We start from the raw sequence: 16,224 nt of genomic DNA, 5'->3' as shown, positions 1-16,224 counted from the left end.
AGATACTATTTTAGAAAACATCTTCCTACATTTTGAAATGCTATACCTTTTTTTAGTTTGATGGGTTATAGCTGCAAACACTCAGAATATGCCACATCAACCAAATATCTTCTTAATCAAGTAAATAAATTGACTTAAAACAATTCAACATTTTACACAGATTACACTATTCCAAAATCAAATTATATCTTTCCGGATACATGTATGCACTGTGCTATAACCAGTGCAGTTATTGGTCCTGAATCTTTGAGATCTTCCTGGATGTCTTTGAGACTCCTCTTGAGCTAGACTGCCTGTTAATTGTTATGGAAATTCAGATATTTTCAGCTTGCTGTTTTATTAAAAAATGTATTGCAGTCATTTTGAGTTACAGTTAGAAAGCACTGCTGGTTACGCTCAATGCTTAACTTCAGCCGCCAAGTGGCGACATTCATCATCGTCATGCAAAATGTAAAAGAAGGGAAAGGGAAACTGGCACGTAACCTAGCGGCTCACCGCAGACGAGTTCAAATACTGAGGATTTGGAGAAAACAGCCGTGGCAATTGACGTAGGGATTTTAACCCCCTTGCAAACGCAGTACTGAGCCGAATAAGGTACCCAAATGTTATATATTTTAAAAAATGTCTGCATGATTCGGGATCTATGGGATATTCCTTTCTGTAGTATTGTGGGGGAAATGTCTAGAAATATCCTGTCATAAACTGTACTGTACAGGCTCTCATGCCTTAATGGCTAAGCTGGTAAGCCGTATTCGGTGATATTTGCTGACTCCCTTTATAATAACACCATGACTGCTACATTGTAAAACCGTTGGTCAGTCACGTACATCTTTATTGCAAATTGAACACAACTACATTTGTGGAAACGTCGTATGACCTAATATCTGGCTTAGCTTTGATTTGGCCTGCATGATAGTAGCTAGCTACAAAATACGTGAAGCTTGAAGGTATGAAAAAGTTTTGTCGCAGCTGTGTACAACTTAATTTCCGGCTTTATATCAAGGATTTGTTTCCATGCTACATTGTGACAATAATTAATGCTGCTGGAAACTATTGATGTATACAATGTGTTCATTTCAAAGGTAAAGAATAGTATAACTGGATCACTCAGAAAAATAGCTGCAAACACTATAGAAAAACCGATACTACATATGCAAAAATAAATCAATTAAATGTAACTTATTCTGTACCAAACGTAGATTTGGCTATTATGATACAAAATCGTATTTTGGTGGGGTGCTCCCAAAGATCCCTGCGATGGGGGAGGGGCATGGACGTGGCAGTCTTGTCTCCCTAAATTACACTCCCTGGCCTGAACCTCTCCCACACTTTTGGATTCGGACTTTCCCAGTCACGTTTTGGAGTAAGTCAGGACTAGTTTTCTCAAACCAATTAGACGTCCTCTGCACGTTATGACTGACAGCTTGTATTATATAACAACATTAAATGGTATTTTAGTGATCAGCGTCGGAAACATCACATCTTTATGTCCTAACTAGTTCTTAACTAAAAAAGCAGTTTGTGGGACTGTTTCCTATAATTTTCCTGAGATTTTGTTGAAAATCTTACTTTTAATTTCCCTAAACACTTTTGATTGATGGATTGTCTGTGCTCTACCGATGTTATTTTTTTTTGCACTTGTTCAAGTCTATTTTTACTTTTACAAACGTAATGCCTATTTCCAGTACCTACTGCTGCACTCCAGATGGTTGTGTGTATTTGTGCTCCCTAGCAGTTAAATGTAATTGCCCGTCGTATATATTCGGGCAGTCCCAAAAGCGGTTAGGTGGTGGGAATCAAACTTTTCCCTCCCACCTCAACCCCCCTTGGCTCCTTGCTCTCCTTGAGATGCACTGGAGGGACCAGCCGACTTGTGTACTGACGTCAACCACAAATACCCTCTGGACAAACAGTACTACTACTCACCTCTTTGTGAGACTGTCGCTGTGTGACTCCTCAGTTGAGTATCACTACTACTCACCTCTTTGTCTGACTGTAGCAGTGTGACTCCTCAGCTGAGTATCCAAAGTCATTGCTTTTCATAGGGAAACGACTGATGAACATTGATTATTATTGATTTTTTCCACAAAAAATAGTGAAAGTATTAGAAATTCCTCATTGAAATGTTTTTTGTTAGGAGGGAAGTAAGAAGAATAAAAAACCTAGAATAAAGAAGAAGGACATGTGTAGAGTGCCCTCTGTAAGTATTGGGACAGTGATGCAGTTAAAAAAAAAAATGTCTCTTGACTCATTTAGTCTGAAATGAATATCAAACAATTGCTACAAGGTTAAAGTATTGAAAGAATAATAATAATAATAAAAAGGAGCAATGAAAGGACTAGAGTTGGTTTAACCATGGGGCATGAACTGTCATTGGTATAAATTTACTGGGTGCGTGTTGTCTCAATTAGTTCTGCAGGCAAATACGACAAAGCTGTCTCCAAATTGCAACAACATTTATCGAAGCCAAATCTTCTGCTCAAATAATTAGGATGCTGAGACATACGCAAGTACTTTAATCATGACTGTTAATTTAATAAAAACATTTGTCTTTCAGAGGCGTTTTCCTGCTGTGAGATCATCTTCAGTGTATAGTATTTCCAGGTGCCCTACTGCTAATGGATATTGTGGAATGTAAAACTAACTGCTTTTCTATGTTTGTCCACAGACCCCTGTGCTACTGTGCAGAGATGGAGCTGAGAAGTGTCTGGTGTGTGGTGATGACCTGTCTCTTTCATACATCTTGTGCTGACAAAGATTTTTTCACTTCCATTGGTAGGTTAAAAATCCCCTCTTTCATTGAATGTCTATTCACCGTTCCCTTGGTAGTTAACCTCTTTCAGCTTGTTCGTTACTGTGACTTGTACTTCGTTGCCCCCTGGCAGTGGAAATGTGTTTATAGCAGACATATTACAAATGTGTTGATCCACTTTACTTTTAAATCCAAATGTGTATCCAACCCCAGGTCAGATGACAGATCTGCTGTACACTGAGAAGGACTTGGTGACCTCTCTGAAGGATTACATCAGGGCAGAGGAGGGCAAGCTGGAGCAGGTCAAAAAGTAAGGAGAAGGCCCCGTTGCCAAGAATGTGTCTCTGTTTTCTTATCTGTGTGTCTTTGTCACTCACTTTCACTTGGTCCATTACATACAGGCAGTTCATAAAGATAGCTACTTGCTTTTTCTTGCTTTGCTCTGCCCCACAATGATAAGCGTATTTCGCCATATATCTTGTTCTGGTGGCAGATGTGCCCTAAAGGTAATGGCGATGTTGGAATTTCAAGGTATAGCAATTGGCTGTGTCAATGAACTCTGTTACACACACACACATACACACACAGTCTCAAAAACATTAGTTACCTACGGTTGTGCTCAAAAGAAAAAGAAAAAAACAGACCCCTGTTCAAAAGTCTGCATACCCTTAGTTCTTAATACTGTGTATTGCCCCTTTAGCATCAATGACAGCATGCAGTCTTTTGCAATAGTTGTCTATGAATTCTTGCAGGTGGTATTCTTGCAGGTTGGTATAGCTGCCCATTCGTCTTGGCAAAATGCCTCCAGGTCATGCAAAGTCTTTGGTCGTCTTGCATGAACCGCACGTTTGATATCTCCCCAGAGTGGCTCGATGATATTAAGGTCAGGAGACTGTGATGGCCACTCCAGAACCTTCACCTTATTCTGCTGTAACCACTGGAGGGTCAACTTGGCCTTTTGCTTAGGGTCATTGTCATGCTGGAAAGTCGAAGAGCGTCCCATGCACAGCTTTCATGCAGAAAAATGCAAAATGTCTGCCAGTATTTTCTGATAACATGCTGCACTCATCTTGCCATCAATTTTCCCTGTGCCTTTAGAGCTGTGAGGTGTGTCAAGGTGTTGTCAGGCATATTGTGACCAGGCTTTTTTGTGGCATTGGCGCAGTAAAGGTTTCTGTCTGTCAACTCGACCATGCAGCTGATTTTTGTTCAAGTATCGTCGTATTGTGCTCCTTGAAACAACCACACTGTCTTTTTCCAGAGCAACCTGTATTTCTCCTGAGGTTACCTTTGGGTTTTTCTTTGTGTCCTGAACAAATCTTCTGCCAGTTTTGGCTGAAATCCTTCTTGCTCTACCTGACCTTGGCTTGGTATCAAGAGATCCCTGAATGAATAAGTGATTGAACAGTACTGACTGGCATTTGCAAGGCTTTGGATATCTTTTTATGTCCTTTTCCATCTTTATAAAGTTCCATTACCTTGTTACGCAGGTCTTTTGACAGTCCTTTTCTGCTCCCCATGGCTCAGTATCTAGCCTGCTCCGTGCATCCAAGTGAGAGCTAACAAACTCATTGACTCCTCCATACAGACCTTTTCCAGATTCTTCAGGTTTCGGGGCTGTCGCTGGGCAATACGGACTTTCAGCTCCCTCCAAAGATTTTCTATTGGGTTCAGGTCTGGAGACTGGCTAAGCCACTCCAGGACCTTGAGATGCTTCTTACGGAGCCACTCCTTAGTTGCCCTGGTTGTGTGTTTTCGGGTCGTTGTCATGCTGGAAGACCCAGCCACGACCCATCTTCAGTGCTCTTACTGAGGTAAGGAGGTTGTTGGCCAGGATCTCGCGATACATGGCCCCATCCATCCTCCCCTCAATACGGTGCAGTCGTCCTGTCCCCTTCGCAGAAAAGCATCCCCAAAGAATGATGTTTCCACCTCCATGCTTCACGGTTGGGATGGTGTTCTTGGGGTTGTACTGTTAGAAATCGGCGGTTACGTATAGTGGTAAAATAATGTAGAACCCGTATCAAATCGAGGGAGAAGTTCGCTCAAGTTTATTGGAGAATTGCAGCACAGATGTCATTCGGTGAACGTTCCATTATCTTCTCACTGTAATGTCGGTTACAAGCTGATACAGTATATACATTGAAGGGTGTGTCTACCTAGCAAAGACCATGTTTTTAGAAGTCAACACCCATGCCAAATGGCCATCGTAAACATTCCTTTGGTCATTAGAGCACAACGTACAGAGAGAGAATCAAAACAGAGAGGTTTCTGTTGTTCTCATTATCTAGGCACATTCACTTCCAATGAAACATACATTCATTTTGTAATTGTTAATGCTCAGATTCCACAGTACTCATCCTTCTTCTTCCTCCAAACAGTTTAGACCAAAAAGTTCTATTTTTGTCTCATCAGACCACATGACCTTCTCCCATTCCTCCTCTGGATCATCCAGGTGGTCATTGGCAAAGCAGGGGGACCTTCCGTGCGCTGCAGGATTTTAATCCATGACGGCGTAGTGTGTTACTAATGGTTTTCTTTGAGACTGTGGTCCCAGCTCTCTTCAGGTCATTGACCAGGTCCTGCCGTGTAGTTCTGGGCTGATCCTTCACCTTCCTCATGATCATTGATGCCCCATGAGGTGAGATCTTGCATGGAGCCCCAGAGAGGGAGATTGACCGTCATCTTGAACTTCTTCCATTTTCTAATAATTGCGCCAATAGTTGTGGCCTTCTCAACAAGCTGCTTGCCTATTGTCCTGTAGCCCATCCCCGCCTTGTGCAGGTCTACAATTGTATCCCTGATGTCCTTACACAGCTCTCTGGTCTTGGCCATTGTGGAGAGGTTGGAGTATGTTTGAGTGTGTGGACAGGTGTCTTTTATACAGGTAACCAGTTCAAACAGGTGCAGTTAATACAGGTAATGAGTGGAGAACAGGAGGGCTTCTTAAAGAAAAACTAACAGGTCTGTGAGAGCCGGAATTCTTACTGGTTGGTAGGTGATACAATTCTTATGTCATGCAATAAAATGCAAATTAATTATTAAAAAATCATACAATGTGATTTTCTGGATGACAGACCTCTACATGCTTTGTAAGTAGAAAAACCTGCAAAATCGGCAGTGTATCAAATACTTGTTCTCCCCACTGTAGATAGCAGGAACATTAGGAGTGCCCAAATCAACAGTTTGGTAAATTCTGAGAGAAAAAGTATGCACTGGTGAGCTCTGCAACACAAAAAGGCCTGGACGTCCACGGAAGACAAAAGTGGTGGAAGATCGTAGGATCCTTTCCATGTTAAAGAAAAACCCCTTCACAACATCCAGCCAATACTCTCGAGGAGGTAGGCATATCATTATCCAAGTCTACCATAAAGAGAACTTCACAAGAGCAAATACAGCGGGTTCACCACAAGGTGCAAACCATTCATAAGCCTCGAGAACAAAAAGGCCAGATTAGACTTTGCCAAAAAACATATAAAAAAGCCAGCCCAGTTCTCGAACAGCCTTCTTTGGACAGATGAGACTATGCTCAACCTGTACCAGAATGATGAGAGGAGAAAAGTAAGGAGAATGCTTGGAACGGTCTTATGATCCGAAGCATATCACATCATCTATAAAACACAGTGGAGGCAGTGTGATGATATGGACATGCATGGCTTCCAATGGCACTGGGTCACTAGTGTTTATTGATGATCTGACAGAAGACAGAAGCAGCCGTATGAATTCTGAAGTGTATAGGGATATATTGTCTGCTCCGATTCAGCCAAATTCTGCGAAAACAGTGTCCTCATAGGTGGACACAGGGTCTCAGGAGGTTAGGGCAAAAAGTGGAATATTCTGCAATGGCCGAGTTGATCTCAACCTGATCCAGCATGCATTTCACCTGCTAAAGACAAAACTTAAGGCAGAAAGACTCAGGAACAAACAACAACTGAAGACTGCTGTAGTAATGGCCTGGCAAAGCATCACAGAGGACGGATCCCAGCGTTTGGTGATGTCCATGCATTCCAGACTTCAAGCAATCATTGCCTGCAAAGGATTCTCGAAAGTGTTAGAAATGAAAATTTTATTTAAAATTGTGTTAATTCGTCCAATTACATTTGAGCCCCTGAAATAAGGGGACTGTATGAAAATGGTTACAATTCCTAAACGTGTCATATGATATTTTTGTTCAACCCCTAGAAATAAAGCTGAAAGTCTGCACTTCAATTGCATCTTGGTTGTTTCATTTCAAATCCATTGAGCCAGGATTATGAAAATTGTCTTTAAAATGGTAGGCCTACCTTTGATTGGTTGACTCCGTGATGAGGGCTTATTATCTTGTATTCATGAGTATGCTCAGGAATTCAAACCGCCAGCATTAACCACTGCCCGAATAGGCCTCCTGACTGCCTGTTAACATGAAAGGCTAACCTTTGCACACAGAAGTCGTTTAACAACAAGGGCATTCAAAAGAACAATTGACATCCTAGAGTACATCACAACAATAGCTTCAGGGAGTTTCATGATGTTTCCTCTCAGACCATTGTGTCATGATGAAGAGACTGTCCATAAACCAACAGGGTGTGTCCACTCCAGGACATTACTGTTCTCTTACTGCCTCAGTTGTACCTGTCCCTATTGTGTGTTTAGAGGGAGTCCACACACGGTATATGAAGTCACATGGAAATGCGTCGCAAATGCTATCTTTTTGTGTATACGGGTCATATACTGAATGCACCCCCCCCCCCCCCCCGCATGGTGTGTCCAGGTGGGCGGAGAGTCTGGATTTGCTGTCGGCAACAGCCAGTCAGGACCCAGAGGGCTTCCTGGGTCATCCGGTCAATGCGTTCAAGCTGATGAAGAGACTCAACACTGAATGGGGAGAGCTGGAGAGCCTGGTCCTCAAGGACGTTTCTGATGGTCAGCGTGACTCCTGCGCCTAGCCCTGTATAAATGCTTTATAACCACGTAAACATTAATTCACCTCTCCACAATTAAGTGCTAGATGACATTATAGTCCGTTATGTTGCATTTCTGGACATAGCTGAAGTAATGAAACATTTTTCTGTTCATACTCAGAAACGTCTCCAAGACCCTTTTAGAATCTGTAACACCAGTTTTCATTAAGATGACAGAATCTATGTTCCTAAGGCTCTCTCTACTCCTTCCTGTCATTCAGGGTTCATTTCTAACCTGACCATCCAACGACAGTACTTCCCCAGTGACGATGATCAGGTAGGGGCAGCCAAGGCCCTGATGAGGCTCCAGGACACCTACCGACTAGACACAAACTCCATCTCCACGGGAGAGCTGCCGGGTAAGAGGGCCTAGGACGGGGAGATGGAGGACAGGGTAATGGGCCTAGGACGGGGAGATGGAGGACAGGGTAATGGGCCTAGGACGGGGAGATGGAGGACCGGGTAAGAGGGCCTAGGACGGGGAGATGGAGGACAGGGTAATGGGCCTAGGACAGGGAGATGGAGGATCGGGTAATGGGCCTAGGACGGGGAGATGGAGGCCAGGGTAATGGGCCTAGGACGGGGAGATGGAGGACAGGGTAATGGGCCTAGGACGGGGAGATGGAGGACAGGGTAATGGGCCTAGGGTGGGGAGATGGAGGACAGGGTAATGGGCCTAGGACGGGGAGATGGAGGACAGGGTAATGGGTCTAGGGTGGGGAGATGGAGGACAGGGTAATGGGCCTAGGACGGGGAGATGGAGGACAGGGTAATGGGCCTAGGACGGGGAGATGGAGGACAGGGTAATGGGCCTAGGACGGGGAGATGGAGGACAGGGTAATGGGCCTAGGGTGGGGAGATGGAGGACAGGGTAATGGGCCTAGGACGGGGAGATGGAGGACAGGGTAATGGGTCTAGGGTGGGGAGATGGAGGACAGGGTAATGGGCCTAGGACGGGGAGATGGAGGACAGGGTAATGGGCCTAGGACGGGGAGATGGAGGACAGGGTAATGGGCCTAGGACGGGGAGATGGAGGACAGGGTAATGGGCCTAGGACGGGGAGATGGAGGCCAGGGTAATGGGCCTAGGACGGGGAGATGGAGGACCGGGTAATGGGCCTAGGACGGGGAGATGGAGGACAGGGTAATGGGCCTAGGACGGGGAGATGGAGGACAGGGTAATGGGCCTAGGACGGGGAGATGGAGGACAGGGTAATGGGCCTAGGACGGGGAGATGGAGGACAGGGTAATGGGCCTAGGACGGGGAGATGGAGGCCAGGGTAATGGGCCTAGGACGGGGAGATGGAGGACAGGGTAATGGGCCTAGGACGGGGAGATGGAGGCCAGAGAGGTTTGGCAGGTCTAGGAACTACAGGTGGCCTAGTAGTTTGAGCATCTGACCAGTAACCAAAAGCTTGCAGGATCAAACCCCAAATAAATAGATTTGGTTCTAAGGACAGGGCTAAAAAGTCCTTCAAGCCAGCAAGGCACAGGGTGCTGCTAGTCAAGACAATGCGCGTGTATGTTTGTGTGTCAGTATCGACAGCTTAACATTTCCGTGTCTTTACACAGGAACCAGCAGGGAGGTCATTTTAAACCGAATGACAGTGGAGGACTGCTTTGAGCTGGGCAAGATCGCCTACTCTGATGCCGACTACTACCACACAGAGCTGTGGATGGAACAGGCCCTGAAACAGCTGGATGAGGGGGAGCAGTCCACGGTGGACTCGGTCACCATCCTAGACTACCTGAGCTACTCCATTTACCAGCAGGGGGAACTAGAGAGGGCCCTGGACTATACCAAGAGACTGCTGAAACTGGGTGTGTGGAGACCTCTGTAGAACTAACTTGGTTATGTTCTATATACATTATGTGAGGTCAAGGGGCTGGTTGAAGGCTTCCAAAATGCCGAATTCGTATTGAGTTAAAGTGAAAATCACATTGCCTCCGTTTTCCTCCACCAATGCAACCTAGCCAGGTTACTGAACACTTGGAAGAACAGGAGAGAGGCATAACTTTTTTAAATCTTTTTTTTTATTTTTTTACTCTTGACAGTGATGCACAACATTACAAAAATGTTCCCCTCCAGTTTTGACAGAGCATGTTGTTCTTCCCCAGACTCATCTCACCAGCGAGCCAATGGCAACCTGAAGTACTTTGAATACCAGCTGGCCAAGCAGCAGAAGGCCGAGGCAGAGGAGGCCCCGAACGATAAGGCAAAAAGGGAGAGAGAGAAGAGGGAGGCGTCTGACAAGAAGGGCATACCTGCAGACTATCTGCCTGAGAGGAGGAAATACGAGCAGCTGTGTCGCGGCGAGGGCATCAAGATGGTGAGAGGCCCGTACTGTAATGATAGAGGTGGCCGTTGGCACTTGAAATCAGACCGCAGGCTCAGTGAGGGCTGAAAAAACACGTTTGGTACCCATCCAGTCATTCATTTTACTATGTAAGCTGTCCTCTTTCCAGCCTGGGCTGGTAATGACACGCAGTCACAGCTTTTAATGTCTGTGTTTTGATGGTGAAATGGTTTAATCTATACGTTGTATGGATATTGCAGCCAGAAAGGTATTTCCTGAAGCACATTTGAGAGGGACTGCAGGGATAATCTCACTCCTGCACACTGCTGCTCTTCTGCTGTCTCTCTGGCCATAGAAGGATCTGTTGTCTCAAGTCATTATGTTTGGCAATGAGGCAGAAGATTGGATGGGCTGTGTGTGTGTGTGTGTGTGTGTGAGGGGGGTGTGGGAGTGTGTGTGGCAATGAGGCGGAAGATTGGATGGGGGTGTGTGTGTGTGTGTGTGTGCGTGTGTGTGTGTGTGAGGGGGGGGTGTGGGAGTGTGTGTGGCAATGAGGCGGAAGATTGGATGGGCTGTGTGTGTGCGTGTGTGTGTGTGTGTGAGGGGGGTGTGGGAGTGTGTGTGTATGGGGGGGTGTGGGGTGGGGAATGTGCGTGTTGGGGGCGAGTGTGTGGGGGGTGTGTGTGTGTGTGTGTGTGTGTGTGTGTGTGTGTGTGTGTGTGTGTGTGTGTGTGTGTGTGTGTCCGTGCATGCACTCTGTGAAACGTGTCTTGACAGGCTCATGCTGTGGTCTAGACGGGTGAGAATGTCCCACGTGGCTCAGGGGTCAGATACCATGGCAACGTATCTCCAGGTGCGTGACCTGAGGTGACCCTCTGTGATCGAGGATGGTCTCTGTCTGTCCCTGTGTTAGACGCCGCGGCGCCAGAGTCGTTTGTTCTGCCGTTACTCTGACAACAACGGCCACCCCCTGTACCTGCTCGGTCCCGTCAAGCAGGAGGATGAGTGGGACCGCCCACGCATTGTCCGTTACCACGAGTTCCTCTCTGACAGCGAGATCCAGAAGGTCAAAGAGCTGGCCAAACCCAGGGTGAGTTGAACATTAACAAGGTCTAGGATGTGGTTAGTGTTGCACAAGTCCCATGTTTTCCATGATTCCTATCGGGGCACATTTTGGGAACGTCCCTGGATTTTTGCATGTTCCGTTGGAGCCATAAGACCATTAGGGAAGCCCACCCGGCATGAGGACCTGATATTGTACAATGTTACACAGTGGTTGAATAAGCATCCTCTCATTGCCCCGGCACATACATACATATGTGACAGCTCTGAAATGAAAAGGGAGTTTGGACTAGGCAACCAAATCACCAGGAACGAGTCTCATATCATCGCAGCTCCTGTGTGTAGCATTATTGTCAGCAATAGAAATCCACAACTCAAACTAAGGAAGGTGCAGCTCCCTCAGAGGGTACGGGGCCCCGCGCGGACACACAGAGCAGACGTGATGCAGCCTAGTAGCATGGCCGGGTTCAGCAGCCAGGCAGTGTGTAACCTGGACTGTCCCTGTAACCGTGTCCTCTCGGCCTTGTTGGCTGTTGGCTCCACAGCTGCGCCGGGCCACCATCTCCAACCCCGTTACTGGTGTGCTGGAGACGGCGCACTATCGCATCAGCAAGAGGTAAGACCAGCAGGCAGGGACGGGCACCACACTGTACCCCAAACCCCCTCCGTACCCCCCCCCGGCCTTTACCTCTGTTTGGCCGGGACCCTTGGCAAGAGCACAGCAGCTTATGCTAAACTCTTAGACTTAAGTGCAGAATGATTTTAACCGAATGTATAACCAGTGAAATTTGACAGTTGACGCCTCGGGAAGTTGTGCGTACGTCCGCGGCACAGCACATTTTGGTGAGTTGATTTGGACAGTAGTCTAATTGAGCCGTGCCCTTGCCAAGATGTCCTGTCACTGCTTTGACCTGAATAAGAAGGACTAAGAAGAACCTTGTTGTTCCTCCATTAACAATAGCCGGGTGCCACAGTCTGAAAGCTCCTCTTCATTTTGTAGTGTCTTAATGAAGTTTGGCTGTGGCCACTTATTAGCTGAGTGCTTAGCAGGACGGTGGTTTTGAATGGTTTGCATGCTGCCCCTGTAACATGGCTGGGCTAGCAACAGCCTGGCTAACACACAGTAGCTTTCAGTCAGTGACTGTCTCTGTCTCTTTCTCTCTGTCTCTTTTTTTCTCTCTCTCGATATATTTCTTTCTGTCCATCTATTGTCCTTTTCCTTCTTGTGACTGTGTTGTGAACCGTCCGGGATACTAGCTAAGGCGCGCCACTGTGCATGACCCCCAAACAGGGAAACTCACCACGGCCCATTACAGAGTCTCCAAGAGGTAAGGGGTCAAAGGTGAAGGGGAGTGGCCTGCATGGGGCCCTGCTGTTCTTCCCTCACCCCCTTTGCTAACGTGTAACTAGCTCTCCAACGCCTGCTGACCAACCCATAAGATATTTGACATTATCAGCATGCAAACTCAATCCATGCAGTCCCACTTGATTTTCCTGCTCTTTTTCTTAGATTTTTATTTTTCTGGGCAGGGTCTGGTCCATCTTAGTGCAGCTATTTTAGTGTGTGGCTAAAAGCAGAAGTTGAGTTCTCAAAGAAAGTAAATGGCTTGGTTTGTGGAGTTTAAAGTTTGACTTACTCCAACATGTCTGGAAGGCAAACATTTATCTAATTGGATGACTCAATGGAGAGGATGGGGCTTACATCCCAAATGAAGTCGCTAAACTGAAATGTTTACATTTAAAATGCTTAGAGTAAGGGTTTAGGTTAGGTAGGGTCAAGGTTTAGGGTAGTGACAAGCACTAATCCTGGTCAAATTCATCTCATTACATTCAGCCTCCATTAAGTGAACCAATCACATAAATGTCTCCCTTCAGGAAATATCAGCCTCCAAGACATGTTAGTAAAATTCCCATGTCCTGTCTTATGGCTTCCTTCCTGTCTGAGTGGCAGTAGACTGCCCCCTGGTGGAGAGTAAGTTCAGTTGATGAGCTGAGAGGGAAACCTGGTTTTCTTGCTTAATTCTTCAAGTCTGTTAGCCCAGATTACATCTTCATTATGCCTTTTTGCTGACACAGACATGCTTTAAAGTATACAGTAGAGCGAATTAATTGATTCAGCCATTTCAAAGCAATGGCTACGCAAATTAGACGGACATACCAAAACACACAGTACTTTTAAATGTGTTAACAGAGACTGGAATCTGTCTGGCTCAGCATGTTCTGACCCCTCAGTGGGGTCGGTTTCAGGTCTAGCTGGTACCTTATGGAAGGGTGAGGTATTGGTCTGTTCATTAAACTGTAATTCACCATGGATGCTTGACTGTACTCCTCAAAGTCATTCTGTTCTTCCCAATCTATATTTCCACAGTATATAAATAGCAAGCTAAGCCCCAAAGAAGAAAGTAAAATTAATAAATTGGTGAGAAAGAGCTCTTCAGTTTTACAATTTTCTAAAGGTATACTTCAGGTGGGTGTGGGTGGGGGGGGGGGGTTCTTACACTATTGGCTTCTTCCTCGCGTCAATGTTGTAGCCGGCCATTTTTCAACCCTCCGACTTCAATACTAACGCACGCCGCCTGTGACGCCGACCTAACCATTATAAACCCGTGGAAACGCTAAACTGTAGCGCCGTCATCCAGCCGCCTGGCTACGACGGACGCTAAGCAGTGTTGCGCAACTCAGAAACCTGCCGTCTGTCACCACAGTGCATGGCTGGCGGCCTACGAGGACCCGGTGGTGGACAAGATAAACCAGCGCATTGAGGATATCACAGGCCTGAACGTCAAGACGGCAGAGGAGCTACAGGTAACAGCAGTGTCTGTCAGGTCTAATGGGCCGTGTCTACATGTTCAGGAACACCACCCAGTTTGCTGCTCTGTGGAAATACTACCCAGGTTGCTGCTAGTTTCCAGTGTTGTGTGTGTTGTTGCCATGATTTATTATTCTTTTCTGTCTAGATATCTTTTTTGCTTATATACTCTTGCCGGGAATCACCCGCTAATCAACAACTGCGGCCGTATAGAAGGAACACTAATGAGTACAGCCACTGAGCACATCCAGCCAGGAACCAGCTGTTGACTGTTCTCAAATGTTCAGCCAGAGCCTGGCATAGGCCAGTGTTGTAACTGTGAAGCAAAGGTCATTTTCCAGTTCCAGACCAGGGTAATGACATCTCTTCTGTCCGTGTGTTTATATCCTCTTTTCCTTTCCTTAGGTGGCAAATTACGGCGTGGGCGGGCAATACGAGCCCCACTTTGACTTTGGACGGGTAAACAAGGCTTCTCTATCTATTCTGGTCGGAGACATATGACCTGCATGCCTGTGCTTCCGCGGATGACTGTTGATAGTTGGCACAAGGCTGTTGTTTGTGGATTAAAATGTAGACTGGGCTTTGACTTGAATGCTCTGTCGGCGTTGTTCAGCGTCATCCTTCGGCGTCATCCTTCAGCGTCATCCTTAATGTTCCCTGTCTTTGCAGAAAGACGAGCCGGATGCGTTTAAAGAGCTGGGCACTGGGAACCGCATTGCTACCTGGCTCATTTATGTCAGTACCTCTACGTTGGTTTAAGTAATTAATTCAACTCTGTTTTCTACATGTGGATTCAATTGATACTGTGGCCTTCCATTCACCCACATGTATTTTTATGTATTTATATTATATTTGTTTGTTTTATAGATCTTGGTAAAAAAAATAATTTAAAAGCACAGGCTTTCAAAGGATGTAGACGAAGCTCTCTTGGAATGTGCGTCATGACAGCTTGACGTCTTCTCTGTTGTAGATGAGTGACGTGTCATCAGGGGGCGCCACTGTCTTCACGGACGTGGGTGCCGCTGTTTGGCCCAAAAAGGTGAGATCCTTGGGGTGCCATACAGATTGCGCCCCCCCCCCCCCCCCCAACATGTGTAAGTATTCCTCCAAAGATTAATGACAAATTGATGAGTACATTGTGTGTGTGTGTGTGTGTTTGTGCGTGACCTTGTATTCCCAGGGAACTGCCGTGTTCTGGTATAACCTGTTTGCCAGTGGGGAGGGTGACTACAGCACACGACATGCAGCCTGCCCCGTCCTGGTGGGAAACAAGTGGGGTGAGTCTCTCTCTCATTCCGACCGGCCTGAGGGCAGATATAAGGCTGTTAATGGTCAGCTGTTCAGCCCCCCCCCCCCATCACACCGTCTCTCTGTCCCCTTCCATCCTTCCAGTATCTAACAAGTGGATTCATGAGCGAGGTCAAGAGTTCAGAAGACGCTGCACCCTAAAAGAGTCCGACTGATTGGAAGGAATAGCACAGTTTGGTTGCTCATCATCATGGTCTTACTCATCCGATCCTTCCTCCAGAAACCTCCTGACTCGTCTCCGTGGAGACCCGGAGTGTGCCCTCTGACCTCTCCATCTCCTTTCCTCTCCTCCCTGTCTCCAAACTCAGTGTTCACCCAGCATTCACTGAGGCTGTGGCTGCTCATGTGTTTTGTCACATTTTATTTTTATGGCGTGTGTGTGTGTGTGTGTGTGTGTGTGTGTGTGTGTGTGTGTGTGTGTGTGTGTGTGTGTGTGTGTGTGTGTGTGGTTTACCAGCGCATTCGAAGTGCTTCGGTCCCAGTCTGTGCCTTCTATCATGGGTTTTGCACACTCCAAACTGCACATTTGTCTTAAAACCTTAGGAATTTCATATTCACCCGTAACATGGGCTTTTATGTTGATACTATTGACCGGACCCCAAATCAGCTCAGTGCTCCTGCACATGACATCTCGTTGTGTTCTTAACCGTCATCACTCCTTGGCTCTTCATCAAATCTCAAGTCTTGTCCTTCCCCACTGCTCGTCAGCCTATACCGGACCGAGAGCAGAAATGCACCGTCACTGTCTGTTCCTAACCACCCACCCCACCCTGTCCTCGGGTCACCTTGAGACGACCCACCTTGAGACGACTCGGCCAGACACACTGGACCTACAGGGCACAGGCCCAGCCTTCTGATGGGCTGGTAGTTGGACTGAGCAGGACTAGTGCGCTCATCAAAAGGACAGTGGTTGCTTTTATTGCAGTGTGACAGTGAGGGTTCATCAATAGGATGCTACAGTGGTACATGTACCGGGCTCTGATTTAGGACCACTCCAGATGCATCTTGAAATTTGATGTGATCCAATTTTAGATTGAATCCAAGTTACCATGGATCC

At 46.4% G+C, this 16,224-nt stretch overlaps 1 protein-coding gene across 4 annotated transcripts; it reads left to right on the top strand.

The window, feature by feature from the left end:
- Positions 1-432: 432 nt before the first annotated feature.
- Positions 433-15,567, top strand: p4ha1a (prolyl 4-hydroxylase, alpha polypeptide I a). 4 transcript variants are annotated; one of them, XM_020046521.2, is made up of 15 exons: positions 433-594; positions 2,669-2,775; positions 2,966-3,062; positions 7,503-7,654; positions 7,914-8,051; positions 9,264-9,512; positions 9,810-10,021; positions 10,902-11,078; positions 12,308-12,378; positions 13,756-13,855; positions 14,265-14,318; positions 14,529-14,594; positions 14,830-14,898; positions 15,040-15,136; positions 15,252-15,567. In XM_020046521.2, exons 2-15 carry the CDS (start codon positions 2,691-2,693, stop codon positions 15,320-15,322), a joined length of 1,638 nt encoding a protein of 545 aa, XP_019902080.1. In that variant the 5' UTR covers positions 433-594; positions 2,669-2,690; the 3' UTR covers positions 15,323-15,567. The 4 variants fall into 4 exon arrangements, with proteins under 4 accessions (XP_019902080.1, XP_010863322.1, XP_010863330.1 ...); XM_010865020.4 differs by lacking the exon at positions 12,308-12,378 and adding an exon at positions 11,596-11,666 and having other exon boundaries at positions 438-594; XM_010865028.3 differs by lacking the exons at positions 433-594; positions 12,308-12,378 and adding exons at positions 1,307-1,363; positions 11,596-11,666.
- Positions 15,568-16,224: the final 657 nt, after the last annotated feature.

Source organism: Esox lucius, chromosome 5 (genome assembly GCF_011004845.1).
Source record: "Esox lucius isolate fEsoLuc1 chromosome 5, fEsoLuc1.pri, whole genome shotgun sequence".
Classification (NCBI taxonomy): Eukaryota; Metazoa; Chordata; class Actinopteri; order Esociformes; family Esocidae; genus Esox; species Esox lucius.
Note: the sequence above shows the minus strand (reverse complement) of the source record. Positions and strands in the feature narration are given on the sequence as shown.